Consider the following 14,896-nt stretch of genomic DNA (forward strand, 5'->3'; position numbering starts at 1 on the left):
GTTTAAAGTTCTTCTCATGCTGGTGAGGTAAGCGACTAGTCATGAAAGGACCCTTTCTGACGTCCAAGAGCAACAGAAGGAAGCCTACAGCCCTCATGGGTTATGGCCAGGAAGATGTATGTATGATGTCTGTCTGTCTGTCTCCACTGGCTTGGCTGGGATTGGCCAGCCCAATCCCAGCGTAGCTTCTGAGCTACGCAATGTGAACCTTTTTTGCTGGTTGCTGGATGACAGGTGATCTGGGATCTCAGGTACCCGCTCTTTTCCACACACACGCGTCTTGACCTTCAACGCCCCTCCCCTTTCTCCTCCACACTCTTCTCTCGCTCAGAAAGTCTGGAACAATCAAGATCAGGGAAATTTCTTCTCCTGGCGAGACTGGGGCGTGGGAGTTGTTCACAAGAAAAGGAGGTAGAGAAGATTAACAATCAACTACTAGTAAGAGTCAGTCGGAACGACCCTACCCTGTTGTGTCCCGAGGGCGAACAAGCTACCCTAGCGGTGGAGGATACACAGCCTAAACCCTCGGGCCACACCCGCGGGTCTGAGGCTCCAACGGCTGGGCCGGCCGGATCACGTGATGGGGGAGCGGCGCGCGCTGGCTGCAGCGCCCATTGGCTGGTTGCGGGAGCGCGGGGTTTGATGGGAAGGCATTGGCCGGGCCCAGTGCTCTATCAGTAGGTGCTGCTGCCTGCTCCAGAGGCTCTACGCGGTGGCGACCCAGGCTTCCCCGAGTGGACGCCGGGGCCGAGCGGCGCCCGCTTTCCTCAGGTAGGACGGTGAAGGGAGGGCCGCGTAGACGGAGGCGCTCCGGACCGCAGGAACCAGTCGCCGGGTTCCTCCGTGCGCCGGCCCGGGTGCCTCCGCCCATGCCAAGTGGCCTAGAGCTTGGCGGCGGCTGGGGACGTGCCGCGGGGCTGCCCTCCGTACGCTGTTGCCACCTTCTCTCATGGATCGCCCTGCACAGCGGCCCGAGCGGCTCCGGAGTGCACGAGACCCGGCTCTGCCTCCCCCAAGGCCGGTGTTCTCCCTGGGTGTGTTCTCAGGGGTTCCGCGCCGTAGCTGTTTAGAGCCCGAGCCCTTGGGCCCACCTGTGTTGAGAAGTTTCAGAAGGTCCCAGAAAGCACATCCCTAGCTGAAATATCCCCCCTGAGTGCTCCAATCACCTCCGCGTCCACCTGAGCTGGCACGACCGGCAGGTCTGAAAACTGTCAGTGTCATGCTACTCCGTCCACTTGTGGGCGTGGATTGTGAGCGACTTGGAGGAGCAGCTCCACAACCATTGTCCTTACTTATAGGACGGACAGCTGCCCGTCTGAGGGGTGGACAGGTAGGACGAAGATGCATGGTGTCAGGAGCAGCCCGGGACAAGCGACTCCAAGGGACATCAGTAGGTTTAATTCTTTGACGATGTGTTTGCGGACGGAGAGTTCGGATTGGCGAATTTATTTTTTGCGTGCAGTTTTAAGCAACACCTGTGACTCACTGAGTTTTGCGTGTTCTGTTTTTCCTTTTTGGCTTCTGGTTTGTGGTGCCTAGAGCCTATTGTTTTCTGTCTCTGTGGCCTCGGTCTTAGCGTTGACAACATTGTCTAGAGTTGTGATGGGTGTGAATAAGTTTAGTTATAGGCATATGTTCAAGCTGACAGTCAGGACTAATACCTAGTCCCCAAAGGTCTCCAGAGTGCCTTCTTAGGGAAACAAAGTTGATTTTGAATACATTTTCTTAAACAAGAGTGGTTAATTTAAAAGTAGAGTTTTAAAAAGTTCCTTGACATCTATTGGGGTCACCATAGTAATGATGTTAATAAAATGTTTATGGTGTTTATATATTGGAAGAATGCAAGGACAGGTGACTCTAACAAAGGTATGAGTTCATATAGGAATCTCCCTGTCAGTCTTTTTTATCTTTTATTATATTTATTTATTTAGTGGTGGTCATCTCATATTAAAAGTGCTTTTAGAGGTATATTTACCATTTATCTTTTGGGTAATAAACCTGGTGTAAGATATTTCAGAGTTGTCTATCTGGATATTTGAAAGCGATTTTAAACAAACCACATTTAAACCCAAATTGTGCAGGATAATGTGGAGGTGCTGTTAAAGGTGACTAGTTTATATTTAAGTTTGGAATCTAAGGTAAAAACACAAAACTCCATTTCTTTTGTTGTTTTCTATGAAGGCTTACAAGTTTATTACAGTAAGGAGTGCTTGAAAAATATTCTGCTTTATTTCCATGCTGGGGTAAATGAGAAAAATATTTTCAGTAAAAACACAAATTTATTTTATTCTTAAACATTTTAAATTATGAAATAATTAAACTGTATGTTTATTCAATGACAAGTTAGGCACATGCTTCATTTAGATATTACATATATTTTTTGGTAATAGCAATAGTAATGGCTAAAATTAGCTCAGTACTATGCTAAACACTGCCAAGTGATAAATAATTTCACTTACTTTATACAATTCCAAGGAATGTAAATATTTTAACTGCTTAATTAGCCAAGGCTTAGAGAGTTTAAGAACTCTCTTAGTTTAAGATCAAATAGCTAGTAAATGGCTGAGCCATATCCCATTTGAATCCTTATCCCATTGTTTTAATGTGATTTGAAGTGAGTTGAGAATCCAAGAAAAACACTTAAATCTGAGTGTGGATGATAATAATAGAAAACATCATATAGTATGGTAGAGGGCTGGAGAGGTTAGGAGCACTCATGACCCATACGGTGGGTCACAACCATCTGTACTCTAGTTCTCTGGTATCTAACATTCACTTCTGACTTCCCTGGGCACAAGGCACACACATGGTGCACATATACATGCAAGCAGAATACTCATACACATGAAAATAACTAAATCTTAAAAAAAGAAAACATATTTAGGTGCACTCAGCCATTAAGGTCGTACATGCTAAGTCCCATTGTGATCTCAGAGTTGGAAAGAGACTGTACATGTTGGGGACTAGCTGCTTGAGGTTCATTTAAAGGGAAGTGAGCGATTTATGCTTCAGAAAGAAATGCTAGAGTTACTGGGCAAGAAGGTAGAGATGGATTAGAAAATGGCAATAACTACAGCAAGAAAAACAACTTATTATGAGTAATGACTGTTATCAGGCACTAGGGTAAGTCGTTTAGGACATACTTAATTAAACCTTTCAACATTTGAGAGGATTCTGTCTTTTGCAAATGAGGAAATTGAGAAACAGGGATGTTTAATTTTTTTGCTCCCTATTTTACAGTAAATGATGGTCAGTCAGAATTGGAGTTAAGATGGAAAGGACAGAAGCAGTGGGTGTGATAGAGAAATGAACTTAATACTGTAGGAAACATCTAACCTTCCTGTGTTTCACATCAGTTAAAAATACTATCATATGTGCACTATAGTAAATCAGCTTTAATAATACTAGAGTTTGGTAGAAAAATTTCTGAAGCAATAAGAATGGATTGTTACTATACTTATGACTATTAAGCATGGATTTAATGACTATTACTAACATTTCAGAGGGTAAACTTAAAAGCACAACTTCTTGCTTCAGGGAGCCTGGAGGCTAAATCATTGTTTGTTTGTTTGTAGCAGCAAAACATTTTCCAAGCAAATAACTGACATAAAATAGGTATTTATTATGAGGTATGAGTATATTTCATATACTCATTTAAAAAATAATATGCAGTAAAGACTGTTTTAGGCTAGTTGATCTGAAAGTTCTAACAAGAACCCTAGGAATTTAGTGAGCCATTTAGTTTCTCTCTAATGCAAATTTAAGCACCCAGATTTAATCAGATAAAGGGATTAGGCTACATGATACATTGACATAAACACTGTCTCTTGTTTGTAACTCAGTTTCCATTTTAGTAGCTTTGCTTACCAACTATTTGAGAAGGTTCAAGGTACTTTCATATATTTTATTTAACTTAGTTTTTATTTTTCTATTTTTTGGTGCTGAGGATTGAGCTCAGGGATCCACATGTACTAGGCAAGTGTTCTATTTCTGACCAGTATCCCCAGATATCTATATCTTCTACATAGACATTCTAGTCTATATAGCTATATTCCAGCCTATGCTATATATGTATCTTCCATTTCTGATTTCTTGCTGTTCCGAATGATTGGCTGCATTAGAAAAGAATCAAAACTAAAATACTGTGTTTGACTTTGCTACCTAGTATCTTCGGAGCTTAGCATATTACTTCTATAGCCTCAGGGTCTTAATTTGTGAAGTGGAGGGGGACAGTATATAAATGATAAAATTCTTGGGAATCATTTGTTTAAGAGCTTCTTAGAGATCTCGTGCCAAGTGTGTAACTGATGTTATTAATTTCAAGCAGTAAAAAAAAAAAATCAGTCTAAGCCAGGTGGGGCCTGATGGTACAATTTTGTAGTGCCTGTTAGTACTTAGAGGCTGAGGCAGAAAGGTAGTTGAGGGTGGCTAGACTATATAGCCACCCTGTCTCAAAAAAAAAAAAATCCAACCAAAACAGAGAATTTGGTCTCCAGGTGTGATGGTTACAAGCTTGGAAGGATATACTTCTTTTAGAAATGGAAATATGTAATCTAGTTGTGCATGAAACACTGTCAGATATAACAAGCCAGTTTCAAAATAATGGGGTGATGACAGAGAAATACAAATTAAGTGAGCATCTGAATTTCTTCTGTCTGTCTTTCTTGGTGATTATTTTTTAGAAACTTAAGATTTTAAGATTTGCTTAATCTTGACTCAGAATTTATACTTTTGTTCATTAGAGTTCTAGAATACCTCATAATCACATTTTAGAGTTTCAAATACTGAGCAAGAGTGTGTGTGTGTGTGTGTGTGTATATATTATATTACTGGATTACTATTTAGATTGCAACTTAATTGTAGCTTATAAAATTAAGCTAGTATGCTTCAGATTGTTTTAGAACAGATAATATTTTGCCCATAAGAATCACTTTGTAAATGAAAGTACTCTATAATTAGGCATTCATTACTTTTCTAAAAAAAGAAACTCTTAAAATAGGTATGACTTGAGATAATTCTGACATATAAATAGTATTGCAGTTCTTACTGGCTGCTGATAATTATTTTGTGATTATATTTATGGTTAAGACATGGGAGATATACCTATGAAAATAAGTGTGTGTGCATGTGTGTATAAGTATAGTTTCACACACTGATAATCATATACTTGTAGCCTGGTAACATATCAATTTGGGGGTATAATAGTACCATTTTAAGTTAAAAAACAAGAAATTATAAAATGATTTTCTGTTAAATTGACTTATGATGTTACTATTTCTGATTCTTTATATAACATTCTAGAATCATAGATAAACAAAGAGAATACACAGCTAGCTGAACTTAAACTCACCTAACTTGAGGGTCTTAGAAGTTTAACACATGCTTAATTGGGTGTTGAACAGCAGTATTCAGAAATAGAAGTCTGAAGATAGAGGGACTTTAGAACTTATTTCTTATGTGCTGTGGGGCAAATCACTAGCTTTCTTGTTCTCTATTTTTTTTTAATCTCCAAGGTGTTTACCCTAGAAGACCACCCTGTGATAAACCATTGACATCACTCACTTTAATTTACAAAATATTAAGGCTCAGATTATTGAATGGTTTATTTATTTTTATAACAAGAACAACATAAACTATTAAAAAGACCAGGAAATTGGTAGGTATGTGTATACTTTCTAAAGTGATTTACATTAAAAAATATTTCCAACTCTATTTTTACTTTTAAGTATGTCCTCACTTTGAATATACCAATGACTTTTCAGGATTCAAGTTTTATGTAAGTGGAGGCCAACAAATAATTTACTGTATTTTAATGTAGTATTGAAGCATAAAAAGTTAGAGAGAATGTGCTATATGTTTAACTTAAAATTTTAAAATATTTTACTTTGTTTCTAGCTGTGACTTCTTTTGGACAGCACATGAAATTTATTATTGTGGCAAGTTTCTTCAAATAAAAGATGGGTGGATTATTTTCTCGATGGAGGGTAAGAAAAAATTTTCTTTATTGCTAGTTTTTAAAATCTAACAAAACTATTATAAAGATTTTCATAAAGTTATCAGCATACTTTTTAATAAGTTTGATACATATATTTAATTTCATTTAACTCCATTAGAATTACTTCTTTGGATATTATTTTGGTAGTTATATTTATTTTATGGGTATCTAATATGTATAGTAATTTGTTTTTATGTATTTTATGCAAGCAGTTTTAGTTTTCTTCTCATACCGCCCAAGTTCCAAGTTTATTCTAAAAGTAGTTGAAATTAAAAATTTTATATCATACTTATGGTTTTTGCATACTATACCATCTATCTAATCTGTCTGTCTATCTATTTTGGAGACAGGGTTTCAGTGTGCAGCCTTGAACTCACAGAAATTTGTCCTGCCACTGCTGGTATTATGAATTTTTGTTTTGTTTTGCTTTTTTTGTTAGCATGACACATAAGTTTATTGATACCACACTAAATATGGCTTTAAGAGTTATAGCTTGAACACAATTAAAATGCAGATTTCATTAGATAAGCCTTTAGAGAAAGTATCTCAAATTTAGAGATATAAAATATAAATTATATTGATAAATACTCTTCAAATGTAAGAAGAGAGAGATAATGTAGTCTAAGATAAATTAATTTCCTTATTCCTTATCATAATAATAGAGTCTAGTAATACTTGGTATATAATTTAGCTATTGACTTGTTAGATTAAATCCATGTTTTAGATTTGTGTAATACTGACTTTTTTCTCTTTTTAAAAAAATCCACAGGTAAAATAACATATTTATTGTATGCAACATGATGTTTTAAAGTGTCTACATTATATTATTTAGCTATAGCTAATTAACATATACATTAACTCACATAATTATATTTTTTGTGGTGAGAAACATTCCCTCTGTTAGCGTTTTTCAAGAATATAGTATATCAGGGCTAGAGAGATGGTTAAGTGGTTAAGAGTACCTGTACCTGTTGTTCTTGCAAAGGACTTGAGTTCAAGTTCCCAGTGCCCATATCAGGTTATTTTCAATTGCCTGGAACTCTAGCTTCCCATGATACATGAACTCATGTAACTACACACAGAAATACATCTATATGCATATTTTAAAATGAAATAAATTCATAAAAAGAATATAGTTATTATTATAAGCTGTAGTCACAATGCTGTGCCGTCTGTAGAACTTACTCAATGTATTTTGTATCCTTTGACCTCAAAGCTTTCAACTCTTCAACTTGTACGTCCAGTTTCCTTAGATGTTTTAATTTTTACTTCTATGGGATTTCCTTTTTTCATTCCACAGATGAATGAAGTGACTCCTCTTTAAAAATCTTTGACGGAGCCAGGCGTGGGGGCTCATCTCTTTAGTCCCAGCACTTGAGAGAGAGGGAGGCAGGTGAATCTCTGTGAGTGTGAGGTCAGCCTGGTCTACAAAGTGAGTTCCAGGACAGCTAAGGCTGTTAAACAGAGAAACCTTGTCTCAAAGAACAAAATAAAACAAAACCAAAAACAACAACAAAAAATGACAGACTGAGAATCAAATTATCATTTTTTTTTTTGTTTTCTTATTTGGTTGAATTATATGAAGTTGTTGATATTCTGCTTTGACATACAAAAATAGCAATTTTGCATGATTCAATCATGTGTTATAAACTCTTCAAGATATAATACTGATAATAAATATTGTCTTAGTTGCCATTTGAACCATTCTGACTTATATAGAAATACCTTTGGCAAATAATCTCTGCTATGATAAAGTATTCTTATATACTCTTTAAAAATTTTATTTTTCAAAAGCTGTATACCTAGGGCTGGAGAGATGGCTCAGAGGATAGAGCATTGATTGTTCTTCTGGAGGACCCTTGCTCAATTTCCAGCACCTAGTTGATGGCTCACAGCTGTCTTTAACTCCAATTTCAGGAGATCCAGTACCCTCTTCTGGCCTCTTTGGCACCAGGGATGCACATGGTATACAGAAACACTCAGGCATACATCTATAATCATTTAAAACAAACAAACAAACAAATCCCTTTGGAAATGTTAGGAATCACAATGAAGATAATCTATTGTTTTTTTTAACCTCCAGAGCCCTGGGGGGGGATGCTGAAATCAGTTGGTGTGCTGCTAGCACAGAGCCTGAGCGTTACTGAATTAGACTATCTTTAGTTCATGAATCTGTTGGTATATGAATCCCTTTGGGTAGAAATATGTCTCTCTATAAAATCTGTTCTGTTGAGGTTAAGAATGGTAAAAGAAGAGTTGTCAAAGTCGAAAGTTTCAGAAAAAGTTATTGTAAGAATCTTACATAGTTTGGTAAGTATAATTTTTCAATTATAGTTATGAACAGGTAAGCATATAGCTTGGTAACATTGAGAAACCTAGTTGAGAATTAAAATATTCTTTAATGACTACATAAATGAGTTTTTAACAAAATGTTTGTAGTAACAACTTTTAATGCCAGGTCTTATTTCTGTTTCTAAAACAGGCAAGACCTTCAACAGTAGAAGTTCTAGAAAACATAGATAAGGTACGTTCTTTTTTGGCTCTAAAGTATTTTAATTTATTTTAGATATTAATTAAATATTACTTTAGTAATTTTATATTGGAGAAGAGATATGGGAACTTAGAGATGATACAGAACAATGCTTCTCAACCTTCCTAATGCTGCTACCCTTTAGTATAATTCTTCATGTGTGATGACACCAACCATAACATTGTTGGAATAACCCACGTGTACTGTATCAACTGGCTATGAAGTTGTGTCTGTATTCTCAATTGTTAGTGACTGTGCCTCCGGTGCCAGGCTAGCAGAATAAGTAAATGTTTGTTGCTCCCTTACCTGCCCCAAAAGAAATAGCAAACTGCCATAGACAGGTCACCTTGTTCTCAATGCCAAAGGGGTGAATCAGAGAGATGGATCAGATGTTGTCCTGCTGCTGATTGGTTCAGACTCCATGAGTAAAGAGTGAGGCTTTTTGTATAATAAAGAACTGCCAGCGGGAGCTGGGGCAGGAAGACCAGGCAGGAGAGACTGAAGCTGAACAGGGAGAGCAGGGAGGTTGAATGTGGAGAGACTTCGGATGAAGTCTGATAGACTAGCTGAGGGACTTTCCCAGCAAACAGCCTTATACTTGAGGATGTCTCCCTGTCTTTATTATTAGAACCCAAGCGGGACCCCAAGAGCCCGGCAATATCAAATTATTTTGTTGCTACTTAATAATTGCAATTTTGCTACTATTATGAATTATAGTGTATATAATATGTATCTGATATATAGAATGTTTGATATGTGACCCTCAAAGGGGTTGTGATCCACAGGTTGAGAACTACTGATAAAGAGGAGTACTGAGAACTATGATCCCCCCAAAAAATCTGAAGTCTCTTAGTGACTTAAGAAGCCTGTATCAAGTAGTAATAGACTCTGTTAGAATGCAATTAGAGCTAGCATGGTGTAAATCAATGTAACAACTTGATAAAGATTGCAGGCTACTGTGGAACAATTCTATAGCTTTAAAATTTTTCTCTTATTTAATGTTTTTCCCTCAGGATATTGGAAGTAGTGAATAGACTGTGAAATGATGTAATTTCAATCTTCAATCACTGTTTTGTTTTTTTTTGAGATAGTCTCACTATATTCTGTCTTCTGGCCTAGAACTATCTATTTATACCAGACTGGCCTCAGACTTGGAGAAATCTGCCTGTTTCTGCCTCTGTGTGCCAGAATTAAGGGTGTATGCCACCATATTTGGCCCTACTATTTTTATTCCTTTTTTGTCGGATTTTTAAAGGCCATATGTGGAAAGTTACTATATTCTTGACTCCACAAATATTTGCTAATGCCAATTTTACTTCTCCAGTCTTTGCCAATTTGATAGATTAAAAAGAGTATTTAATATTTCAACTTAAAAAGTAATTATTGGGACAGACTTACTTAGTTTTTAACTTTATTTTTGTTTACTATTCCATATGTTTGCTTTAAAATTGTTAGAGCATTGTATTTCATTGAATTTTAGGAACCTTATACAGTCTTTCTGTCATGTTAATTCTTCCAATTCTAATTTTTAAATAATTTATGAGATTTCATAATATGGGATACTTTTCTCTTAACAGGAAATTCAAGCATTGGAAGAATTTAGAGAAAAAAATCAGAGATTGCAAAAATTATGGGTTGGAAGATTAATTATCTATTCTTCAGTTCTTTATCTGTTTACATGTTTGATTGTATACTTGTGGTATCTTCCTGATGAATTTACAGCAAGACTTGTCATGACACTCCCGTTTTTTGCTTTTCCTTTGATGTAAGTATTCTTTTTGTTGATCTTTTTCTTTTCTGACCAGATAATTTTAATTTTTTATTGTAAAATTTTAATGTCTCAGGTTGAATAAATTTGGATTATTTTTGAAGTTTGATAATTATTATTTTTTAAATTGTAGGATAACTTGTACTTTATAATCCAAAGGTATATCTGAGGGATATCACCACTGTTACTAGTAATGTATAGTGTTTTGATAGATGGCCAGGATTCCTGTGGAACTGGGCATGGAGTAAGGGAGGTAGTGAGTGGCAAGGGTTTGTAAAACTGAAATAATAAGTGTTCAAATGACTCTAAATATGTATCTTTCACCCTAACTCCTCTCTTTAATTATTGTTATAATCAATAATTTGTTTCTTAAGTACTTTATAATCTGATATTTTGTAGGAGGTGTATCTCAACTAAAAATTTTGGGGAACAGTTTTTTCATTTAATTAGCAAACATTTATATGGATAGCAGTTGTGTAGACATTGGGTTATGGTGAACAAAATTGAAAAATCATTGGCTATAGATCTTAGGCTATATATAAAGTAATAATGTGGTTAATGTTATGACAGAAATGCAAATGCTATGGGAACAGGGACCCAAACTCAGGCTTAGTGTAGCGGTCTAGAAAGAGTCTTGGTTGTAAGGTTTCAATTGGTCTCAAGTTAGGCAGCTTAAGCAACACTCATTCATTATATCAGAGCTCTGAAGTTTGAAATTCAGGCAGCTTAACTTGGACTTTGCTTAGAATCTCATAGGCTAGAGTCTCCAGGGATGAGACAGTGGCCTATTTAGAATCTCTGGAGGGAGGAACTATAGACCTAAGTTGTTGGTCAACTTCTGAGTCTCCGATTTACCTGGGTAATCCATGATAACCTCTCACCTTAAAATCAATAACTTTGATTATAGCTACACAGTTCTTTACAGCAGTTATTTAGATTACTGTGTGATTGATTGTATAACCAAAGGCTGCATTGAGAAGAAGGCTATCAGTGGAATTGTTTACTACAGACTTCTGAAGAATTGATGTCTGAATTTGAGACTTGCAGAATGGATTATGTGTAAAGTGGTATGGCATGGCAGCAAGACCAGTGGTAGCTGTGGTTGTAGGCGTGTGGACACATTGCGTTTGCAGTTGGAATACAGAGTAAGGTGAACGCTATTGCTATGCTTGTGTTTACCTTTTTATTAAGCCTGGGATCCAGCCCAGAGTATGGGTCTGTCCACATTTAGTTAAGCCTCTTATACATATCCAGATGTCTGTCTCCTAAGTGATTCTAAATCTAGCCAAATTGACAAGATTAACCATCATGTTATTATAGCCTCTGAGAGTGTAACTTTTAATAAATTAGAAGGAAGTAAGAGTGGATCTGGAGTAGGAAGCTAGAAGGATATTGTAGTTGATAAGGGAAGTGATGAATGGTTTGTATTTGATGGGTGGGAGAAGAGCAGATGGATTGGATGAAGTTGATGGATTGGGGATGTAGGAAGTAGAGTTGAGAGACTTGGTAATTGGATATGGGATGAAGAGGAGGAATCACTTCAAGGGTAGAAATTCAGGTTTATAGTTTGAGATATTTGGTTGAGGGCATCATCATTCATCAAAAAAGTGAGTACCGTGAGCAGGAGGAGGTTTGGTGAGCCACTGCAGTTTTCTATTGGAGCCGTCACTGGATGGCTAAGTAAGAGTATGAGGTTAGAGAAAATTCAGTAGAAGATAAAAATTTAGGATTTTGAAGCTTATAAATATTAACTGAAGTCAGGCCTGTAATCCCAGCTACTTGGAAAACTGAGGCAGAAGGAAAGATCACAAGATTAAGGCCTGCCTGGACTATAGAGGAGTTGATTCAGGCTATGCAACCTACTGAGATACCGTCTCAAAAATAGAAAATAAAAAAGGTATAGGGGCTATAGTTTATTAGTAGAACATTTGCTAGTATATGTTAGGCTATGGTTTTGGATCCTAGTACCACACACACACAAGGTTACCAAAGCTGTCATCTCTTTATTAAGTATTAGGCATCTGCAGTGTGTTAAGTAGTGGTCCAGACCATAGTGATGGGAAAAGCAGTGGTAAGATTCTGCTCCATGTAACTTGAATTCCTCTGTGATTGGGCAGATAAAAAATAGAGAAAAGTTAACAAAGACATACAGTTAATTTGGAGAGAAATATGTGCAATGAAGGAAGCTGAATGATGTGATTGAAAATAAGTTTCTTTACAAGGTTCCTGGAAAGCCTCTTTTTAGGAATTGGTATTTGAATTGAGCATTAAGTGTGAAGAACAAGTATGGTAAAAGTTGAAGTTTATGAAGACTATATGGAGCATATAGTGGCACATATATCTACAAAGTTCCATATAAAGGATTATTTAAAAAAATATTAGTGGTGATTCTTTCTAATGGTATGATTTTAAGTAGTTCTTGTGTTCTATATGTTTTCTGATAGTGTTGGAATTTTTTACATTAGCGTATACTTTACATTGTTAAAAACAAGGTCTAGGAGTTGAAGGACTGCTTCTAAAACTAGAAAATAGAAAATATGTAGACTGAGAATTTGAGTATATAGCTTATTTGAGGGGCAAAGATGACAGGCATATTTGTAATGTGTGATGGAGAGATAAATGTGAAGTGAGCTTAGAGAATCAGGCAGGGGCCGTATTATGGAAAATCAAAGCTTGGGAGTGTGAGTTTCACAGTAGGTGAAATGGGAAGCTTCTGTAGTGGAAGAGTAGCAAGATGGAAATTACATTAAGAGGGTCACATGTATGCTGTTTTATGAAGACAAAAGTAAAATACCTAGGAGCTATATAAAGTCTATTATTTTATTTCATTTTTGAGATTGGGTTTCACTGTGTGTCAGAGGTTGGCCTGAGATTCACTGTGTGCACCAAGCTGACCTCAAACCTACAGAGATCTCCTTGTTTCTGCTTCCTGATTGCTGGGATTAAAGGCTTGCACTACCATGCTTGGCTTAATAAGTTTAATGTAGAGATAAAGGTAAATTGGACTGCCCAGTAACACCAGCTGTTAATAGATAACTTAGAAATATTTTGAAAGCTAAAACTGATAGGATACGACAGGAAGAAATGGAAAATAGAAAAAGAAGGTATCAAGAGTGCTGGGTCAGGGTTTGGTTTAATCTTTAGTGTAGGATATATTTCCAAATTTGAACTCCCAAACTCATAATCATCTTTGCATGTGTAGAGTGAACACATTTATGTTTATGCTCAGTTCTGAGACCTGAAGTGGAGCTCATGTCTAGCGTTGCAGTTAGTTTTCTGGCTGAGCCTTGAGCCTCCGCATATGCTGGGTAAGAGCTGTGCTGCCAGCCTCGCTCTTAACCTCTTTCCCTTTTTAGAAATCTTTTGGATTTTTTTAAAATTCCAAAGTAGAAATGATGTTACAATGCTGAGCTCTTTTACATTGCTTCCTTTCTATTTTTTCATAAAAAGCAGGGAGACAATAAGATTAAAAGTATGAGATACTTAGTTGATGTGAATATTTTAATAAAAGTAGGAAAAATACTCTAACTTGACATTCAGTTCAATATAGCAGGTTGATTTTCTGATTTTAAAAGGCAATTAATTTATAGATGTCTCATTTGAAGTCTGCTAATTCTAATTGCTGCCCCAAATTGTGCTTTGCTGGATCTGTTACTAAGTCATAAGAATTACTTTTGAGACAAATCACTTATTGTGATACTGAGGATAGAATCAGTGTGTCATGTCTTAAACTTTTCCTACTGAGCTGTACTCTTAGCCTGAATCATTATTTAAAGTTAGAAAACCTTTATTACGTGTAGGTGTACCTAAGTATCAGCTTGACATAGCCTAGAATCACCTGAGAAGTCTCACCTGAAGGATTTGCTAGATTGATTGGCCTGTGGACATATCTCTGGGGGATTATCTTGCTTGCTAATTGATTAAAAAGGGTCCAGCCTACAGTTGGGATATCTTCCTTAGACAGATGGTTCTGGACTGTATAAGAAGGCTGCTAAATGGTAGGCTAGGAGCAAGCCAGTAAACAGTTCCTCCATGATTTCTATCTTGCTTGAGTTCCTGCCCTGTCTTCCCTCAATGATAGATTGTGATATGTTGAGTATAAACTAAATAAAGAGTCCGTCTTCAGTTGTTTTTGGTTAGAGTGTTTGTCAGCTGTACAAAGGAAACTAGAACAGTCACGTGTGTGTGTGTGTGTGTGTGTGTGTGTGCTTGCACGTGCGTGTATGTTTTATTAGATCGAATGACATCTTAATGGTTGGTCGTTCTTTTCTACTGTGTGGGTCCTGGGGATTAAATTTATTCTATCATGATCTATGGTAAGAGCCTTGGCCCAGTGAGTTATTTTCCCTGCCTGTGAAGCATTTAGGAATATGTCTGTGGTGATTTAACCCAGTGCCCATGCATGCTAGACAAGCGCTCTTCCACTTAGTCACACCTCCATCTTATTGTATCATTGTCTCACATAGTCTTTGTCTCTTTCTTTCCTACCCCTTCTTGCCAGCCTCCATCCTTCACTTATTCTTTCCTTTCCTTTTTCTCTTTCTGTCTCTCTCTCTCCTTCCTTCCTTCCTTCCTTCCTTCCTTCCTTCCTTCCTTCCTTCCT

At 36.8% G+C, this 14,896-nt stretch overlaps 1 protein-coding gene across 3 annotated transcripts in view; it reads left to right on the forward strand.

The window, feature by feature from the left end:
* The first annotated feature begins 657 nt into the window (after positions 1 to 657).
* Lnpk (lunapark, ER junction formation factor) overlaps positions 658 to 14,896 on the forward strand; it is a 64,324-nt gene continuing 50,085 nt past the window's right edge. For all 3 annotated transcript variants that reach the window (XM_028762954.1, XM_028762955.1, XM_028762956.1), the window contains exons 1-4: positions 658 to 771; positions 5,896 to 5,984; positions 8,478 to 8,519; positions 10,103 to 10,290. In XM_028762954.1, the coding sequence (XP_028618787.1) occupies positions 5,958 to 5,984; positions 8,478 to 8,519; positions 10,103 to 10,290 (257 nt within the window). In that variant the 5' untranslated portion in view covers positions 658 to 771; positions 5,896 to 5,957. The remainder of the gene's footprint in view (positions 772 to 5,895; positions 5,985 to 8,477; positions 8,520 to 10,102; positions 10,291 to 14,896) is intronic.

Source organism: Grammomys surdaster, unplaced genomic scaffold (genome assembly GCF_004785775.1).
Source record: "Grammomys surdaster isolate TR1022 unplaced genomic scaffold, NIH_TR_1.0 136, whole genome shotgun sequence".
Classification (NCBI taxonomy): Eukaryota; Metazoa; Chordata; class Mammalia; order Rodentia; family Muridae; genus Grammomys; species Grammomys surdaster.